Genomic DNA, 21,662 nt, shown 5'->3' with positions numbered 1-21,662 from the left:
AAAAAAAAATGAACCTCAGTTTGTTGTAAAAAGAAAAAAATCATATTAGCCCTTAGAAAAAATTAAAAACTTCGGGCTAAAACAACATTTTAGTGGTAAAAATTTAATCTATTCTTTCTTCACCGCTCAGTAGTATAAAATTCTGTTAGGCACATGTGGTGTCAATATGATCACTGCGCCTGTAGATAAATTCATTGGGGAGTGTAGTTTGTAAAATGAGTTCACATATAGGGGGTTGTGCTGTTCTGGCTCCTCAGGGGCTCTGCTGATGTGACATGGCAGCTTCAAACCATTCCAGAAAAATCTGAACTCCAATGTAGCGCCTCTTCCCTTCTGCCTCTGCACTGTGCCTCAAAAGTAGTATTCCCCCACATATGGGGTATCAGCATAGTCAGGAGAAATTGCACAACAAACTGTATTGTGCAATTTCTTCTGTTACCCCTATGAAAATGCAAAATTTGAGGCCAAAATAAAATTTTTATAGGGAAAATTATTTTTTTTTATTTTCACGGCTCAATGTTATAAACTTCTGTAAAGCACTTGGGGGTTCAAGGTGCTCACCATGCATCAAAATATTCCTTGAGGGGTCTAGTTTCCAAAATGGTGTCACTTGTGGGCAGTTTTCACTGTTTAGGCACATAAGGGGCTCTCCAAAAGGGACATGACGTACGCTAATTAATCCAGGAAATTTTACATTCAAAAAGTCAAATAATGCTCATTCCCGTCTGAGCCCTGCAATGCACCCAAACAGTAGTTTTCTCCCTCAAATTCGGTATTGCCGTATGCAGGAGAAATTGAACAAATGGTATGGTGCAATTTCTCCTGTTACCGTTATGAAAATGCATTATTTTGTGCTAAGAACATATTTGTGGAGACATTTTTATTTATACAGCTCAACGTTATAAACTTCTGTGAAGCACCTGAGGGTTCAATGTGCTCACTCACATCTAGATCAGTTCCCTGAGGGGTCCAGTTTCCAAAATGGTGTCACTTGTGGGGGATTTTCACTGTTTAGGCACATCAGGGGCTCTCCAAACGACATGGCATCTGCCAATTGTTCAAGCGAATTTTGCATGTAAAAAAGTTAAATGGCGCGCCTTCTTTCCGATCTCTGTCGTGTGCCCAAACTGTGGTTTTCTCCCTCATATGGAGTATCCGCATGTTCAGGAGAAATTACACAAATTTTTAGGTCCATTTTTTCTTGATTATGATTGGTTAGCATCATACAGGGAGAAGTGCACCCCCCCCCCCAGTGAAATCTATCTAATAACACCTATTAGGACTTAAAAAAAAAAAAGTTAACTCACCATGTACCAATACTTACGTTAATACGGTGGGGAAAAAAAACTAGTCATCCACAAATTGTGCAAGTTCTCCCACTTAAAAAGATGAGAGAGACCTTTAATAGACATCATAGGTAGACCCAAACTATGAGAGTCAAAATGAGAAAACAAATCCAGAAAATCACCTTGTCTGATCTGGGAAGATTTATTTTTCAAATTATGGTGGAAAATAAGTATTTGGTCGCCTAAAAACATGCAAGCTTTCTGGCTCTCACAGACCTGTAACTTCCCTCTGTTTTAAGAGGCTCCTCTGTCCTCCACTCATTACCTGTAGTAATGGCACTTGTTATCAGTATAAAAGACACCTGTCCACAACCTCAAACAGTCACACTCCAAACTCCACTATAGTGAAGCTCAAAGAGCTGTCGAAGGACACCAGAAACAAAACTGTAGCCCTGCACCAGGCTGGGAAGACTGAATCTGCAATAGGCAACCAGCTTGGTGTGATGAAATCTACTGTGGGAGCAGTAATAAGAAAATGGAAGACTTACAAGACCACTGATAATCTCCCTCGATCTCTACGTAAGATCTCATCCCGTGGGGTCAAAATGATCACAAGATCGGTGAGCAAAAATCCCAGAACAACACAGGGGGACCTAGTGAATGACCTGCATAGAGCTGGGACCACCATAACAAAGGCTTCCATCAGTAATACACTACGCTGCCAGGGACTCAGATCTTACAGTGCCAGACGTGTCCCCTTGCTTATGCCAGTACATGTCTGGGACCGTCTGAAGTTTGCTAGAGAACATTTGGATTATCCAGAAGAGTATTGAGAGAATGTCATATGGTCTGATGAAACCAAAGTAGAACTGTTTGGCAATAACAAGACTTGTTTGGAGGAGACAGAGTTCTGCGTTGCATCCAAAGAGCACCATACCTACTGTGAAGCATCGGGGTGCCAATATCATGCTTTGGGGCTGTTTCTCTGCAAAGGGACCAGGACGACTGATCCGTGTACATGAAAGAATGAATGGGACCATGTATCGTGAGATTTTGAGTGCAAACCTCCTTCCATCAGCAAGGGCATTGAAGATGAAACGTGGATGGGTCTTTCAGCATGATAATGATCTCAAGCACACAGCCAGAACAACGAAGGAGTGGCTTCGTAAGAAGCATATGAAGGTCCTTGTGTGGCCTAGCCAGTCTCCAGATCTCAACCCCATAGAAAAACTTTTGGAGGGATTTGAAAGTCCATGTTGCCCAGTGACAGGCACTGCTCTAGAGGAGATCTGCATGGAGGAATGGGCCAACATACCACCAACAGTGTGTGCCAACCTTGTGAAGACTTACAGAAAACGTTTGACCTCTGTCATTGCCAACAAAGGATATATATAACAAAATATTGAGATGAACGGTTGTTAATGACCAAATACTTATTTTCCACCATAATTTTCAAAATAAATCTTAACAAATCAGACAAGGTGATTTTCTGGATTTGTTTTCTCATTTTGACTCTCATGGTTGTGGTCTACCTATGATGTCATTTACAGGCCTCTCTGATCTTTTTAAGTGGGAGAACTTGCACAATTGCTGGCTGACTAAATGGCTGACTAAATACCGTACATACTTGAGTACAAGCCGAGATTTTCAGCCCATTTTTTTAGGCTAAAAGTACCCCTCTCGGCTTATACTCGAGTCATTGTCCCAGGGGGTCGGCGGGGGGTGAGAGGGAACTGCGGTTGTCACATCATACTCTCCTGCTCCCGGCGCGGTCTTTGCTTCTCAGATTGTCTGTGACAACGGCAGCTTGTTCCTGTGTTCAGCGGTCATGTGGTACCGCTTATTAAAGTAATGAATATGGACGCGACTCCATTCCCATAGGCGGAGCGCATATTCATTACCTGAGCGGTACTATGTGACCGCTGAACACAGGAACAAGCTGCTGGTGCCAGTAACCATCGCATGGAGAAGCAGGGACTGCGCCAGGAGGCGTATGACGGGGAGGGTGAGCCAAGCATTATTCACCTGTCCCCATTCCCCCACCAGGCTCAGTCTTCCGCGTCCTCTGGCTGTGACGTTCAAGTCAGAGGATGACGTGGTTAGTATGTTCCCTCTGCCTGAACAGTCACTGCAGAGACCCAAAAGACACAGCGGCGCTTGGCGGTGGAACGGGGACAAGTGAATATCGCAAGTGCCGGGGGCCTCAGCGACGAGAGGTGAGTATGTCATTTTTTAATCGCAGAAGCAGCATATGGGGCATAATATGCTATGAAGCATCTTATGGGGCCATCAACCTTTGTGCAGCATTATATGGGGCATAATCTATGGAGCATCTTATGGGGCCATCAACCTTTGTGCAGCATTATATTCTATGGAGCATCTTATGGGGCCATCATTAACCTTTTATGCAGCATTATATGGAGCATATTTTAATATGGAGCATCTTATGGGGCCCATCATGAACTTTATGGAGCATTATATGGGGCATATTTTGTATGGAGCATCTTATGGGACTCTTGATTCAATATGGATATTCAAAAACATTTAACCTACTGCTGTCTCAATCAATTTTACTCTTATTGGTATCTATTTTTATTTTTGAAATTCACCGGTAGCTGCTGCTTTTTCCACCCTAGGCTTATACTCGAGTCAATAAGTTTTTCCAGTTTTTTGTGGCAAAATTAGGGGTCTCTGCTAATACTCGGGTCGGCTCATACTCGAGTATATATGGTAATATGGTACTTTTTTTCCCCACTGCATCTCCACAACAAAGAGGCAACCCCCCCCCCCCCTCTTTGTCAACATAAAGTCTATTGGGATGTGTCTGGAAAAAATTGAAAGGGACGTGGCACTCATTGGAACATTACAGTCCATTCAATCAGCTGAATAAGTGGGGTATTGAGTATTATACGTACACCATTCAGCTTTCAGTTTGTAGTACAGTAGAATCGATTTAATTTAAAAAGTTATCATCAAATGTCATTTGTCATTAAAGCCAAATGTGTCAGATTACGCTCACCACTGAATCCCATAATTACCGTATATACTCGAGTATAAGCCGAGATTTTCAGCCCAAATTTTGGGGCTGAAAGTGCCCCTCTTGGCTTATACTCGAGTCATGGTCGGCGGCAGGGTCAGCGGGTGAGGGGGAGAGAGTTCTGTCATATACTCGCCTAGTCCCGGCGCTCCTGGCGCTGTCCCTGCAGTCCCACGGTCTTCGGATGCCATAGCTCTACCCCTGTTCAGCGGTCACGTGGGACCGCTCATTAGAGAAATGAATATGGACTCCACTCCCATAGGGGTGGAGGCGCATATTCATTCTTCTAATGAGCGGTAACGGTGACCGATGACAGAGGAAGAGGCTGCGGCACCCGGAGACCATCTGTCCAGGATAAGGAGCCAGGGACGCTGGGAGCAGGTAAGTATGTCATTTACCTGTCCACCTTCCACCCGCCGCTCCGTCTTCCCGTCCTCTGGCAGTGACTGTGCAGGTCAGAGGGCGCGATAACGTACGAGTGTGCGCGCCACCCTCTGCCTGAACAGTCAGTGAGGAGAGACACCGAGACGGGACGCTGAGGAGCAGCGGGCAGCAAGAGAGGTGAGTATGTCATTTTTTTTTATTGCAGCAGCAGCATTATATATTGCATAGCTTTCTATGGGGCCATAATGAACGGTGCAGAGCATTATATATGGCACGGCTTTCTATGGAGCATCTATGGGGCAATAATGAACGATGCAGAGCATTTTATATGGGGCACAGCTTTCTATGGAGCATCTATGGGGCCATAATGAACGGTGCAGAGCATTATATATGGCACAGCTTTATATGGAGCATCTATGGGGTCATAATGAACGGTGCAGAGCATTGTATATGGGGCACAGCTTTATATGGAGCATCTTATGGGGCGATAATGAACGGTGCAGAGCATTCTATATGGCACAGCTTTATATGGAGCATCTATGGGGCAATAATGAATGGTGCAGAGCATTCTATATGGCACAGCTTTCTATGGAGCATCTATGGGGCAATAATGAACGGTGCAGAGCATTATATATGGCACAGCTTTATATGGAGCATCTATGAGGCCATAATGAACAGTATAGAGCATTATATGTGGCACAGCTTGCTATGGAGCATCTATGGGGCCATAATGAACGGTGCAGAGCATTATATATGGCACAGCTTGCTATGGAGCATCTATGGGGCCATAATGAACGGTGCAGAGCATTATATATTGCACAGCTTTATATGGAGCATCTATGGGGCAATAATGAACGTGCAGAGCATTCTATATGGCACAGCTTTATGTGGAGCATCTATGGGGCAATAATGAATGGTGCAGAGCATTATATGTGGCACAGCTTTATATGGAGCATCTATGAGGCCATAATGAACAGTATAGAGCATTATATGTGGCACAGCTTTATATGGAGCATCTATGGGGCCATAATGAAATGTATGGAGCATTATATGTGGCACAGTTTTATATGGAGCATCTATGAGGCCATAATGAATGGTATAGAGCATTATATGTGGCACAGTTTTATATGGAGCATCTATGGGGCCATAATGAACGTGCAGAGCATTCTATATGGCACAGCATTATATGGAGCATCTATGGGGTCATAATGAAATGTATGGAGCATTATATGTGGCACAGTTTTATATGGAGCATCTATGGGGCCATAATGATATGTATGGAGCATTCTATATGGCACAGTTTTATATGGGGCATCTATGGGGCCATAATGAAATGTATGGAGCATTATATGTGGCACAGCTTTATATGGAGCATCTTATGGGGCCATAATGAACGGAGCATCTATTTTTATTTTTGAAATTCACCGGTAGCTGCTGCATTTCCTACCCTAGGCTTATACTCGAGTCAATAAGTTTTCCCAGTTTTTTGTGGCAAAATTAGGGGGGCTCGGCTTATACTCTGGTCGGCTTATACTCGAGTATATATACGGTAATAACTATATTTATTGCATAAATTCTGGATTAAAATGTCCCCAATGTGCTCAAGTAAACCTGAGATATTCCAGAATATTCCAGATACAAGAATTTTCTGCTCCAGTTGAGCTATAAATGAAGATTTAGGTGAATATCACACACCAGCCATCACGGAGATCAAGCTAAACATTGCAGTCTTAGCAGTAATGGTTTTTTACATAGTAGTTATGTTACACTAGGAGGCATCCTGAGGAAATAAATTCTACATTAATAACATTCAATGTCTTTTCCTTTATGTGACTTCTGATGTGTAACAAGAACAGATTTACGGTTGAAACATTTTCCACATTCTGAGCATGAAAATGGCTTTTCCCCTGTGTGAATTCTTCGATGTCCAACAAGATATGACTTCTGAGTAAAACATCTCCCACATTCTGAACAGGAAAATGGTTTCTCTCCTGTGTGAGTCTTTAGATGTTCCATAAGATGTGATTTCTGAATAAAACATTTCTCACATTCTGAACATGAAAATGGCTTCTCGCCTGTGTGAGTTCTCTGATGTCTCCCCAGATGACTTTTAACCCCAAAACATTTTCCACATTCTGAACAGGAGTATGGTTTCTCCCCTGTGTGGATTCTCTCATGTGTAACAAGACTTGATTTTTGCGTAAAACATTTTCCACATTCAAGACATTGAAATGTTTTCTCTTCTAAGTGAGTGTTCAGATAGTCAACAAGAATTGATTTAATAGCAACACATTTCCCACATTCTGAATGTGAATACGGCTTCTCTCCTGTGTGCGTTTTCTCATGTTCCAAAACATGTGATTTTTTACTAAAACATTTATCACATTCTGAACATGGATATGGCTTCTCTCCTGTGTGAATGCTCTGATGTGCAACAAAAATTGATTTCCTATTAAAAAGCTTCCCACATTCTGAACATGAAAATGGCCTTTCATCCTTGTGGATCTTCTTGTGTGTGGTAAGATTTGATTTCTTTGTAAAATGTTTCCCACAATCTGAACATGTGAAACCATTATCAAGTCTATCTCCAGTGCTGTTTTTGCCAGTCTTTACTTGATTGTCATTAGCTTCATAATAGGGAGATAAGAGATGTCCATGGGAGCTACTCATCCAGTCGCCTTCACCTGAAAAAAAATTCTATTGTTATTTTACCATTTTTATATGAAACATCTACACAAGCAAATAATATATCAAAATACCATCAACAGATCAGAGTTGGACATAGTACATTTACATTATATGTCCTGCAAGAATACGAGTCATTTTTGGTATTGTGCTGGAACCTCAGCTAAGCACATAAGTAAAATATGTAATAAAATACAATAATGCTGATTATGCAGTTTTAGATACAAATAGTACAATTCTGTAAGTCTGCTACAAGGTCAATAACAAACATACAAAAGTTTGAAGACACAATGCTGTCCATGAATAACCACCTTCTGTTTTCTATTATTCAGACAGGTTTTTTTTTACTTAACACATTCCACCAGATCCATCATTCTCCATCCTTTATTGTTGCATATTATCTAATGCCTTTCATAAAGCATATCTACATTACCAACACTGTCCTTATACAACCCCTGGCAAAAATTATGGAATCACCGGCCCTGGAGGATGTTCATTCAGTTGTTTAATTTTGTAGAAAAAAAAGCAGACATAGCACAAAACTAAAGTCATTTCACATGGCAACTTTCTCGCTTTAAGAAACACAAAGAAATCAAGAACAAAAAATGTGGTCATCAGTAATGGTTACTTTTTTTAACCAAGCATAGGGAAAAATTATGGAATCACTCAATTCTGAGGAAAAAATTATGGAATCATGAAAAACAAAACAAACACAAAAAAAAAACCTCCAACACATCACTCGTATTTTGCTGCACCACCTCTGGCTTTTATAACAGCTTGCAGTCTCTGAGGCCTGGACTTAATGGTTGTCACACAGGACTCTTCATCAATCTGGCTCCATCTTCCTCTGATTGCTGTTGCCAGATCAGCTTTGCAGGTTGGAGCCTTGTCATGGACCATTTTCTCCAACAAAGATTCTCAGTTGGATTGAGATTCGGACTATTTGCCGGCCATGTGTTTGGAGTCCAGTTCCCACCGCTGCACAGGGGGAATCTCGATCCATGTCCACTGTGGTCTCCCATTCTGCATCAGCCGCAGTGGAGCCTGCTCAGCGGAGACGTCGGTCCCAGCATCTCACTCAGTCTGATACTGTGCAAAGGGTTACTGCTGCCTTTCCAGGCTCTGCTGTTGTAGCCTGCACTGGTCAGCGGCGAGCAGGCTTTTCTGGTCCTAAGTCCTGCTTTGCACACACTGAGCATGCCCAAGGCAAGACCGCTCATTGGAGGTCATTGGAGGTCAGGGGTCACATGCTCAAGTACTGCTGCAGCTCCCATTGGTCCTCTAGGAAGGTCCTGAAGTTGCTCTGGTATTGCAGCAACTTCCACTGGTTCCCTAGGAAGGTCCTGAAGCTGCTGCAGCTATAAAAGGTTTGCATGGCCACACGGCCATGCACTAGTATCACCTCGTGTCATGAGCTTATTGTTTGTGGTCATGCCTGTATGCAGGGCCGTATTTGCCACTAGGCACGCGAGGGCACGTGCCTAGGGCGGCGACATTGCGGGGGGCGGCACCTGAGCAAGGTGTGTTTTTTTTTTTTTTTTTTTTTATAAGTCCCGGCCCGGGTCAAAAACGCGACCGACGGACCCCCCCCCCCGCCCCCCCCGCCTCTGAGTCCCCCAACCTCCAAGTCTCCGAGTCCCCCCGCCTCCGAGTCCCACCCATCCTCCTTGAAGACGATACTCACCTGCTCCAGCGATGCCTGGTCTCAGCGTCTGTAGCGCGTCCTGAGTGAGCGGTCATGTGGTACCGCTAATTAAGGTCATGAATATGCGCATATTCATGACCTTAATTAGCGGTACCACATGACCGCTCACCCAGGAAGAAGGCGCTGCAGCGGGACAGAGCCGGAGCCGGAGGGATGTCAGCGTGGCGTGTGGGACAGGCAGCTGACAGGTGAGTATGAGGGGCGGGCGGGGGGAGGATGGTAAGCCACCCGCGCCATGCAAGATGGCCCGGGAGAAGGAGCGGGGGAGGGGGTGGAGAGATGAGCCATGCATAGGGAGGGGGGGGGAATTATGAGCGCCATCAGCCATGCATAGGGAGGGAGGGTGGGGGGAATTATGTGAGCCATCAGCCATGCATAGGGAGGGGGGGGGGAATTATGTGAGCCATCAGCCATGCATAGGGAGGGAGGGGGGGGAATTGTGAGCCATCAGCCATGCATAGGGAGGGAGGGAGGGGGGGAATTGTGAGCCATCAGCCATGCATAGGGAGGGAGGGGGGGGAATTGTGAGCCATCAGCCATGCATTGGGAGGGGGGGGGAATTATGAGCGCCATCAGTCATGCATAGGGAGGGGGGGGGGAATTATGAGCGCCATCAGCCATGCATAGGGAGGGAGGGAGGGGGGGGGGAATTGTGAGCCATCAGCCATGCATAGGGAGGGAGGGGGGGAATTATGTGAGCCATCAGCCATGCATAGGGAGGGGGGGGGAATTATGAGCGCCATCAGCCATGCATAGGGAGGGAGGGAGGGAGGGGGGGGAATTGTGAGCCATCAGCCATGCATAGGGAGGGAGGGGGGGGGAATTATGTGAGCCATCAGCCATGCATAGGGAGGGGGGGAATTATGAGCGCCATCAGCCATGCATAGGGAGGGAGGGGGGGGGGAATTGTGAGCCATCAGCCATGCATAGGGAGGGAGGGGGGGGAATTATGTGAGCCATCAGCCATGCATAGGGAGGGAGGGGGGGAATTATGTGAGCCATCAGCCATGCATAGGGAGGGGGGGGGAATTATGAGCGCCATCAGCCATGCATAGGGAGGGAGGGGGAGGAATTGTGAGCCATCAGCCATGCATAGGGAGGGGGGGGAATTATGAGCGCCATCAGCCATGCATAGGGAGGGAGGGGGGGGAATTATGTGAGCCATCAGCCATGCATAGGGAGGGGGGGGGAATTATGAGCCATCAGCCATGCATAGGGAGGGAGGGGGGGGAATTATGTGAGCCATCAGCCATGCATAGGGAGGGGGGGGAATTATGAGCGCCATCAGCCATGCATAGGGGGGGGGGAATTATGAGCCATCAGCCATGCATAGGGAGGGAGGGGGGGGAATTATGTGAGCCATCAGCCATGCATAGGGAGGGGGGGGGGAATTATGAGCGCCATCAGCCATGCATAGGGAGGGGGAGGAATTATTAGCGCCATCAGCCATGCATAGGGAGGGAGGGGGGGGGAATTGTGAGCCATCAGCCATGCATAGGGAGGGAGGGGGGGGGAATTGTGAGCCATCAGCCATGCATAGGGAGGGAGGGGGGGGAATTATGTGAGCCATCAGCCATGCATAGGGAGGGAGGGGGGGAATTATGTGAGCCATCAGCCATGCATAGGGAGGGGGGGGAATTATGAGCGCCATCAGCCATGCATAGGGAGGGAGGGGGGGGAATTGTGAGCCATCAGCCATGCATAGGGAGGGGGGGGAATTATGAGCGCCATCAGCCATGCATAGGGAGGGAGGGGGGGGAATTATGTGAGCCATCAGCCATGCATAGGGAGGGGGGGGGAATTATGAGCCATCAGCCATGCATAGGGAGGGAGGGGGGGGAATTATGTGAGCCATCAGCCATGCATAGGGAGGGGGGGGAATTATGAGCGCCATCAGCCATGCATAGGGGGGGGGGAATTATGAGCCATCAGCCATGCATAGGGAGGGAGGGGGGGGGAATTATGTGAGCCATCAGCCATGCATAGGGAGGGGGGGGGGAATTATGAGCGCCATCAGCCATGCATAGGGAGGGGGAGGAATTATTAGCGCCATCAGCCATGCATAGGGAGGGAGGGGGGGGGAATTGTGAGCCATCAGCCATGCATAGGGAGGGAGGGGGGGGGAATTATGTGAGCCATCAGCCATGCATAGGGAGGGAGGGGGGGGAATTATGTGAGCCATCAGCCATGCATAGGGAGGGGGGGGGGAATTATGTGAGCCATCAGCCATGCATAGGGAGGGAGGGGGGGGGAATTGTGAGCCATCAGCCATGCATAGGGAGGGGGGGGGAATTATGAGCGCCATCAGCCATGCATAGGGAGGGAGGGGGGGGGAATTATGTGAGCCATCAGCCATGCATAGGGAGGGGGGGGGAATTATGAGCCATCAGCCATGCATAGGGAGGGGGGGGGGAATTATGAGCCATCAGCCATGCATACAGGGGGGAGGGGGGAATTATGAGCCATCAGCCATGCATACAGGGGGGGAATTATGAGCCATCAGCCATGCATACAGGGGGGGGGGAATTATGAGCCATCAGCCATGCATACAGGGGGAGGGGGGAATTATGAGCCATCAGCCATGCATAGGGATGGGGGGGGGAATTATGAGCCATCAGCCATGCATACAGGGGGGGGGGATTATGAGCCATGCATACAGGAGGAGGGGGGGGGATATGAGCCATGGCCATTATACAATATGGAGCATCATGTGCGTCATTATACAGTATTGAGCATCATGTGGGGCCATTATAAAGTATGGAGCATCATGTGCGGTCATTATACAGTATTGAGCATCATGTGTGGTCATTATACAATATGGAGCATCATGTGCGTCATTATACAGTATTGAGCATCATGTGGGGCCATTATAAAGTATGGAGCATCATGTGTGGCCATTATACAGTATTGGGTATCATGTGTGGTCATTATACAGTATGGAGCATCATGTGTGGCCATTATACAGTATGGAGCATCATGTGTGGCCATTATACAGTATTATTGAGCATCATGTGCGGCCATTATACAGTATGGAGCATCATGTGGGGCCATTATACAGTATTGAGCATCATGTGGGGCCATTATAAAGTATGGAGCATCATGTGCGGTCATTATACAGTATTGAGCATCATGTATGGCCATTATACAGTATTGAGTATCATGTGTGGTCATTATACAGTATGGAGCATCATGTGTGACCATTATACAGTATGGAGCATCATGTGTGGCCATTATACAGTATGGAGCATCATGTGCGGTCATTATACAGTATTGAGCATCATGTGGGGCCACTATAAAGTGTGGAGCATCATGTGTGACCATTATACAGTATGGAGCATCATGTGTGGCCATTATACAGTATGGAGCATCATGTGCGGTCATTATACAGTATGGAGCATCATGTACTGGCCATTATACAGTATTGAGCATCATATGTGGCCATTATACAGTATTGAGCATCATGTGTGGCCATTATACAGTATTAATAATAATAATAATAATAATAATCTTTATTTTTATATAGCGCTAACATATTCCGCAGCGCTTTACAATTTACACACATTATCATCGCTGTCCCTGTTGGGGCTCACAATCTAAATTCCCTATCAGTATGTCTTTGGTATTGAGCATCATGTGTGACCATTATACAGTATGGAGCATCATGTGGGGCCATTATACAGTATGGAGCATCATGTAGGGCCATTATACAGTATGTGGAGCACTGCGTAGCTATTATACAGTATGAAGCACTGCGTGGCCATATTTTTTTGGTTTTAATTATTGTATATGAAACAGTGTGATCAGCAGTGCTAAATGGGTGTGGTTGGGACTTGGATATGGGTGTGATTAGTTGTGAAATGGGTGTGGTCAGAGGCATGGCCCAAAATTTGCCGCGGCACACTACGTGCGCCGCAACCTTTACATCTTTTTCCCTTCTTCAAAGGTTGGGAGGTATGGTACCGCATTTCCCAGATCACAGCAAGTACCGCAAATCCCATAGGGAATGAATGAAACCAAACGCAGTGTTGCCGTAAGTGATCCGTTACGTGGCAGATGCAGAAAAACTGCCCCGATCTACTGCAAAAGGCGACTTTCACAACAGCGATTCTTGCCAAAGTCACTGCGGATAGTGTCATACTCACCAAAGGGGGAGGCAGCACTAAGAGTGCCTAGGGCAGCAGAAACTCTAAATACGGCCCTGCCTGTATGTGTGTATTCAGGGACCCGGCTGAAATAAGCCCCTAGAATACCGGCACCTCCGGTGTGGAGTTTTGAATGTATGTATTCAGGGACCCCGCTGAAATAAGCCCCTAGAACACCGCCACCTCCGGTGAGGAGTGTTTGTATGCTTTTCTGGGTGCGTGACCACTGACTGCCATCAGCTCGGCAGTTAGCTGTGTTCCCCTGTGACGCTAGCAGGGCACAGTATCTTGTTTCTAGCAAATCTGTGGAGTTATTTGCTTATACCGCCATAGTGCCGCCATTTGCTAGCAGCAGGTTCCTCTCCTGCACGGTGGACCTCGGGTTGCGAACGTGTGTTTGTGTGTGTATATATATATATATATATATATATATATATATATATATACACACACACACTCGGTGCATTCCGCCAACCCTAACACCATGACATTGACCTTATATGTCTATTTTCCAGGAATGTTTGCACAGTTTTTGCTCTATGGCAGGATGCAATATCATCTTGAAAAATGATTTCATCATCCCCAAACATCCTTTCAATTGATGGTGTAGCATGGCTAAAGGGTTTGTAGTCGATGGGAGGTATGTGCCACATAAGTGCCTGTTTGCTGTAATGTAGCCCGGAGTATTCCTTTCTTGCACATAATCTTGTATATGTGTTTCAGGACCTGTGCTGATGTCAGACCACATGGCTAATCATGTGATGGGTTACTGGGTGGGGTTAGCTCTTTATAATACTGGCTAATCCTTTACACAGCAGAGATGTGTGGAGGTGAAACCCTCCTGAGTGTGTTACGGCTTCAGGTCTGAGCCGGATGAACTGGACACTTGCTTTTCTTTGCCTGAACCAAAGGCCCATTTTGCTTTCTGTTATTTGCCACATGGTTTATGAAGCAATAAACCCAGTGAACTTTAAAGGAACACGTCTCCTGAGTGTCAGCCGTCGCAGCTGAGTGAGTGAAATCCTTACAATTGGTGGAGAATGCGGGCAGCGTTCCCAGCGGAGACGTGAGTTTATTTTTGAATGTCCTGGGTCAAGGCTGTTGCAAGCCAGCAAGCATTGCCGGAGAAAATGGAGGACCTGCTGAAACACTTGGTCCAGATGCAGTCACAGCAGGAGAAAAGGCAGCAAGAGACCAACAGGCTGTTGATGCAGCAGATACAACAGAGCCAGCAGGAGCAACGGCAGCAGATGCAACAAAGCCAGCAGGAGCAACGGCAGCAGTTACAGCAGAGCCAGCAGCAGATGCAGCAGAGCCAGCAGGAGCATCAGCAGCAGATGCAGCTTCTGGCAACCGCCATCCAGGCCAAGGCGAGCACCCCAACCCCAGGTTTGGCTGATGACACCCACGTCCGGAAGACGGTAAGACGCGCATTGCAGAAAATGACTCCCGGGGATGATGTTGAGGCCTTCCTGATGGTGTTTGAGAGGGTCGCTGAGAGGGAAAAACTTCCGCCAGAGCAGTGGGCAGAGGTACTTGCGCCATACCTGACGGGAGAACCCCAGAAGGCGTATTATGATTTGACCTTGCAGGATGCCAAAGAGTATCACAAATTGAAAGCCGAGATTCTCGCACGTTTGGGGGTGACACTGACTGTCAGGGCACAGCGAGTTCACTCCTGGGGCTATCACCGGGACAAACCACCTCGTTCCCAAATGTTTGATCTATTGCACCTGGTCCAGAAATGGCTGCAGCCAGAATCCTCTGCGCCTGCACAGATGGTAGAACGGGTGATGATGGATCGGTTTGTCCATTCCCTCCCGAGGCCTATACAGTCTTGGGTTGCCCAGGGTGATCCCCAGAATGCCGACGAGCTGATCGGACTGGTTGAGAGATACCAAGGGTTGGAAGGCTCCTTCGGGAGGCAGCCCATGCCGTACTGGGGGTCCTAGAAGGCAGCTGAGTCCCAAAAAGGGGTGGTGCGTCCAAGGTCACAAAGGGCGGGGGAGGTAGTGCCCAAGGTCCCCACGGGTGATATTATTTGTTGGAGGTGCCACAAGCCAGGACATATAGCTGCCCGTTGTTCCCAAACCACTGAGCAGATGGACTGCAGCATGGGACGCCGTTGTTCATACTATGCGTATCCAGCCTGTAGTGTGAACTCTCCATCCAACGAGGGACCTCAAGCGTGTCCCGTAAAGGTGAACGGTCGAGCAGAAACGGCACTGTTAGACTCGGGGAGCCTAGTGACCCTGGTGAGGGCCACTTTTCCTCTCCACCTGCTCCCAGGAAAGAAGGTCGGAGTGCGGTGCATACATGGTGATGCAAAGGACTACCCTATGGCCAGGGTGGACATTGAAACGGCATGTGGCACTGAGTCCCACATAGTCGGCGTGGTTCAGGACTTGTTGCACCCTATAATTATTGGCCGGGATTTCTGTTTGTTTTGGGATTTGTGGGGAAATGGTTCTGAGCTCCCTGGCAGGGAACCAGTGAACCCTGGAAGGGTATCGCCACACCCAGAGGCAGACAGTTTTCCTTTTTGTGTTCTGGTTGGGGATGAGGAGGAAGTATCCCCTACATCTGACATTCTGGAGTTAGAAGTTACCGGTGAAAATTTTGGGACTGCCCAACATAGGGACCCCACTCTGAGGGAAGCCTTTAATAATGTCACAGTTATTGACGGGGTGGTACAGGAGCCGGGGGCAGACACAAGATTTCCCCATTTTCTGTTGAGGGGGGAGTTGTTGTACCGTGTCACGAAAATACGGGAGGAGTTGGTAGAGCAGTTGATAGTGCCGGGTCCGTATAGACGGAAAGTGTTGGACATGGCCCATTCACACATCTTGGGTGGACACCTGGGGGTGGAGAAAACGCAGGAACGGGTTGTGCAGAGGTTCTATTGGCCTGGGTGTCACCGGGAAATAGTGAACTATTGCAGGTCCTGCCCTACATGTCAGCTAACTGCTCCTACTCCTCATTTCCGGAACCCCCTTGTGCCACTACCCATTATTGAGGTACCGTTCGAGAGAATTGCCATGGACTTGGTCGGTCCCTTAGTTAAATCAGCTCGGGGCCATCAGTATATATTAGTCATCCTGGACTATGCCACACGCTATCCTGAGGCAATTCCCTTGAGAAATTCTTCCTCAAAAAGCATAGCCCGCGAGTTGGTCCATGTCTTTTCCCGGACAGGTCTGCCAAAGGAGATCCTGACTGACCAGGGTACACCTTTCATGAGCAAGGTGATGAGGGAGTTATGCAAAGCCCTGAAGATCTCCCAGTTGAGGACCTCGGTGTACCATCCCCAGTCAGATGGCCTTGTTGAGAGGTTTAACAAGACACTAAAGAGCATGCTGAGAAAAGCTATAGAGAAAGACGGTAGAGACTGGGATTGTCTCTTACCCTATCTGATGTTTTCCATTCGTGAAGTTCCACAGGCCTCCACAGGGTTCTCACCGTTTGAGCTTCTATATGGCCGACATCCACGAGGACTCCTGGATATAGCCAAGGAAACCTGGGAGGCCGAAGTCACACCCCACAGAAGCGTCATTGAGCATGTGGCCCTGATGCAGCAGAGGATTGCAAAGGTGATGTCTATCGTGAAAGAACACCTTCTCCAAGCACAAGAAGCTCAAGCCAGGGTCTACAACCGGTCTGCAAGAGTGAGGCAGTTCAATCCGGGAGACCGAGTTCTTGTGTTAGTTCCAACGGTGGAAAGCAAGTTCTTGGCCAAATGGCAAGGGCCATATGAGGTTGTCGAGAAACTTGGTGAGGTAAATTATAAAATTCACCAACCAGGAAGACGGAAACCATTCCAAGTTTACCATGTCAACCTCATCAAGCCATGGCAAGATAGAGAGCCGACAGCAACTCCGTCATTGTTAAGCAACCCAGAAGGTGAGGTTGGAGCGGTTACTATAGCAGAGACGCTATCAAAGACCCAGAAACAGCAGTGCCGGGAGTTACTCCAGAAAAACAGGGACCTGTTTTCAGAATTGCCAGGATACACGAAGGTCATAGAGCACGAGGTCCTAACAGAGCCACATGTGCGGGTGAATGTGAAACCTTATCGTATTCCTGAGGCTCGTCGAGAAGTTATCTCCAAGGAAGTGGAGCGTATGTTGAGGCTTGGGGTCATTGAGGAATCCAAGAGCGGTTGGTCGAGCCCAATTGTCCTGGTCCCAAAACCTGATGGAGAGTGGAGGTTTTGCAACGACTATCGGAAGTTGAATGAAGTCTCCAAGTTCGACGCTTATCCCATGCCCCGTATTGATGAGCTCATCGAAAGGCTTGGGCACGCCAGATATATATCCACCTTGGATTTGACAAAGGGGTATTGGCAGATCCCCATGGCACAGGAAGCCAAGGAGAAGACGGCCTTTTCGACACCTGATGGATGCTTCCAATATGCCCGGATGCCATTTGGCCTACAGGGAGCTCCGGCGACCTTCCAGAGGGCTATGGATAGAGTCCTTGCACCCCATAAGGCCTACGCTGCTGCGTACCTAGATGATATCGTCATCTTTAGCGCGGACTGGGAGAGTCATCTGGAGAAAGTCCAAGCGGTGTTGGATGCTATAAGAGAGGCCGGATTTACTATAAACCCGAAGAAGTGCGCCTTGGGTAAAGAAGAAGCTAAGTACCTTGGATACATAGTGGGTCATGGAGAAATAAAACCCCAAATCAATAAAGTGGAGGCAATCCAAACATGGCCAAAACCAGTTTCCAAGAAACAAGTTAAAGCCTTCCTGGGAATCGTGGGATATTACAGGAGGTTCATCCCAAACTTCGCCACGATGGCTGCGCCTCTGACTGACCTGCTAAAAGGGACAAAATCAGTAATGGTTAAGTGGTCCGAAGAAACAGAGTCAGCCTTCCAAGAAATGAAAAACGCTTTGTGTAAGCAACCCGTTCTGATGGCCCCAAACTTCAAGAAAGAGTTTATTCTTCAGACAGATGCCTCAGATGTTGGGGTGGGAGCAGTCCTTTCCCAAGAACTACATGGGGAGGAGCATCCTGTTCTCTATCTGAGTAGGAAGCTGTCCTCATCTGAAAAGAACTACTCAGTCGTTGAGAAGGAGTGCTTGGCCATAAAATGGGCAGTGGACACATTGCGGTACTATCTGCTGGGACGTAAATTTAGACTGGTATCTGACCATGACCCGCTTAGGTGGATGAGAGAAACGAAAGGAAGAAATGCTAGAGTCACCCGTTGGTTCTTAGCCCTGCAGGACTTCAGTTTCCATGTGGAACATAGGGCCGGAAAGCTGCATGGTAATGCGGATGCCCTATCGAGAATCCCTTGTTTAGTGGGGGAAAGTGCCAAGCCCCACGGCTTTAGGCAGAGGGGGGAGGTATGTAGCATGGCTAAAGGGTTTGTAGTCGATGGGAGGTATGTGCCACATAAGTGCCTGGTTGCTGTAATGTAGCCCGGAGTATTCCTTTCTTGCACATAATCTTGTATATGTGTTTCAGGACCTGTGGTAATGTCAGACCACATGGCTAATCATGTGATGGGTTACTGGGTGGGGTTAGCTCTTTATAAGACTGGCTAATCCTTTACACAGCAGATATGTGTGGAGGTGAAACCCTCCTGAGTGTGTTACGGCTTCAGGACTGAGCCGGATGAACTGGACACTTGCTTTTCTTTGCCTGAACCAAAGGCCCATTTTGCTTTCTGTTATTTGCCACATGGTTTATGAAGCAATAAACCCAGTGAACTTTAAAGGAACACGTCTCCTGAGTGTCAGCCGTCGCAGCTGAGTGAGTGAAATCCTTACAGTATATACACCATATAGCCATCCCCGTATATATATATATATATATATATATATATATATACACCATATAGCCATCCCCGTATACATATATATATATATATAGCCATCCCCGTATACAGTATACATATATATATATAGCCATCCCCGTATACAGTATATATATATATAGCCATCCCCGTATACAGTATATATATATATAGCCATCCCCATATACAGTATATATATATATATATATATATATATATATAGCCATCCCCATATACAGTATATATATATATATAGCCATCCCCGTATACAGTATACATATTTAATATATATAGCCATCCCCGTATACAGTATACATATATATAGCTATCCCCGTATACAGTATACATATATATAGCCATCCCCGTATACATATATATAGCCATCCCCGTATACATATATATAGCCATCCCCGTATACAGTATACATATATATAGCCATCCCCATATACAGTATATATATATATATATATAGCCATCCCCATATACAGTATATATATATATATATATATATATATATATATATATAGCCATCCCCATATACAGTATATATATATATATATAGCCATCCCCGTATACAGTATACATATTTAATATATATAGCCATCCCCGTATACAGTATACATATATATAGCTATCCCCGTATACAGTATACATATATATAGCCATCCCCGTATACATATATATAGCCATCCCCGTATACATATATATAGCCATCCCCGTATACAGTATACATATATATAGCCATCCCCATATACAGTATATATATATATATTGTAGCATGGCTAAAGGGTTTGTAGTCGATGGGAGGTATGTGCCACATAAGTGCCTGTTTGCTGTAATGTAGCCCGGAGTATTCCTTTCTTGCACATAATCTTGTATATGTGTTTCAGGACCTGTGGTAATGTCAGACCACATGGCTAATCATGTGATGGGTTACTGGGTGGGGTTAGCTCTTTATAATACTGGCTAATCCTTTACACAGCAGATATGTGTGGAGGTGAAACCCTCCTGAGTGTGTTACGGCTTCGGGACTGAGCCGGATGAACTGGACACTTGCTTTTCTTTGCCTGAACCAAAGGCCCATTTTGCTTTCTGTTATTTGCCACATGGTTTATGAAGCAATAAACCCAGTGAACTTTAAAGGAACACGTCTCCTGAGTGTCAGCCGTCGCAGCTGAGTGAGTGAAATCCTTACAATGGGAAAAGAAAAGTGTCCAAAATATCAACATAAACGTGTGCATTTATTGAAGATGTACTGACAGCCATCTCCCCAGTGCCTTTACCTGACATGCAGCCCCATATCATCAATGACTGTGGAAATCTGCATGTTCTCTTCAGGCAGTCATCTTTATAAATCTCATTATAACAGAACCAAACAAAAGTTCCAGCATCATCACCTTGCCCAATGCAGATTCGCGATTCATCATTGATTATGACTTTCATCCAGTCATCCACAGTCCACCATTGCTTTTCCTTAGCCCATTGTAACCTTGTTATTTTCTGTTTTTTTGTTTTTTTATCAGATAGATTTTTATTATCCGCAAAGAATAAACAATCAGAATATTTCTCATGGCAATGTTTCATTAAACATTTACAGATAACTTTTTCCCCCCGACCCAGAGCCCCCCAACCCCGCCCAACCCCAGAGACCTCAGCCAGAGCCACCCCACTTCCCATCATCATACAAACCTTTGAATAAACATCCGTTATATTTCCATTGAATACTAGGTTCCCTATATTCTCATTTATCATCCTAATTCAAGTCCATCCACGGTTGCCACAGCTTGTGGAAGATGTCCAGCTTATTCCTTCTGGTGTAGATACTTTTCTCCAAAGTAAGTATATGCTCCGCTTGCTTAGGAAAGTCTCTTCTTGTTGGAGGTTCCTCTCTAATCCAAAATTTGGCGATCAACTTCCTAGCAATGAATAACAATCGTGCAATAGCTATTTTAAACATGTTGTCCGTAACAATTTCCTCCACATATCCCAATATGCAAGTCAGTGGAACCCTAGGGACAGAACATCCATACACCAGTTCAATACGATTTAAAACAACTATCCAGAAGGAGGACAGTCGAGGGCACTGCCACATCATATGCAATATCCCCGCCTGGGATTGTGAGCACCGAGGGCAGTCCGAGTTCTGCCTAAGCCCAGCCTTGAACAACCTGTCAGGGGTTCTATAGGCCCTATGGATTACGAATAACTGTGATAGCCTGCCAGGTTCACTCATTGATATCTTGGGCACATATTCTAGGACCGACTCCCATCTATCATTGTCAATTATTCCCAATTCAGCTTCCCATTTCCCTTTGGCTCGGATGGGATATTTTTCCAGGAAAGAAAAAAGTAGAAACCCATATATTTCTGAAATCGCCCCCTTCGTGCAGCTATTCTTAAGGATATAGTCGAGCATGAGATCAATCTGTACCACTATGGCTCCCCTTTTATTCTGTGCCTGATAAGCATGAGAGATACGATTATACTGGAACAATTCAGACCGTGGCAACTGAAATTCTTCCTGCAACTCCTCAAATGTTTTAAGTCTGCCCTGACTTATCAGCTGCCCCAGCCATTTAATACCTGCTGCAGACCAAAAGTGAAAACCCTCCCT

General features: G+C 46.4%; 1 protein-coding gene and 1 pseudogene across 1 annotated transcript; both read right to left on the bottom strand.

Annotated features, from left to right (window-relative positions):
• LOC138671841 (zinc finger protein 850-like) overlaps positions 1 to 21,662 on the bottom strand; it is a 187,626-nt pseudogene that overhangs the window by 131,689 nt on the left and 34,275 nt on the right.
• Positions 6,491 to 7,381, bottom strand: LOC138671397 (oocyte zinc finger protein XlCOF22-like). The gene has a single exon (XM_069759539.1). It carries the CDS (start codon positions 7,375 to 7,377, stop codon positions 6,508 to 6,510), a length of 870 nt encoding a protein of 289 aa, XP_069615640.1. The 5' UTR covers positions 7,378 to 7,381; the 3' UTR covers positions 6,491 to 6,507.

This window comes from Ranitomeya imitator, chromosome 3 (assembly GCF_032444005.1).
Source record: "Ranitomeya imitator isolate aRanImi1 chromosome 3, aRanImi1.pri, whole genome shotgun sequence".
NCBI lineage: Eukaryota > Metazoa > Chordata > Amphibia > Anura > Dendrobatidae > Ranitomeya > Ranitomeya imitator.
The sequence above is the reverse complement of the archived record's forward strand: the minus strand, read 5'-3'. Positions and strand labels throughout refer to the sequence as shown.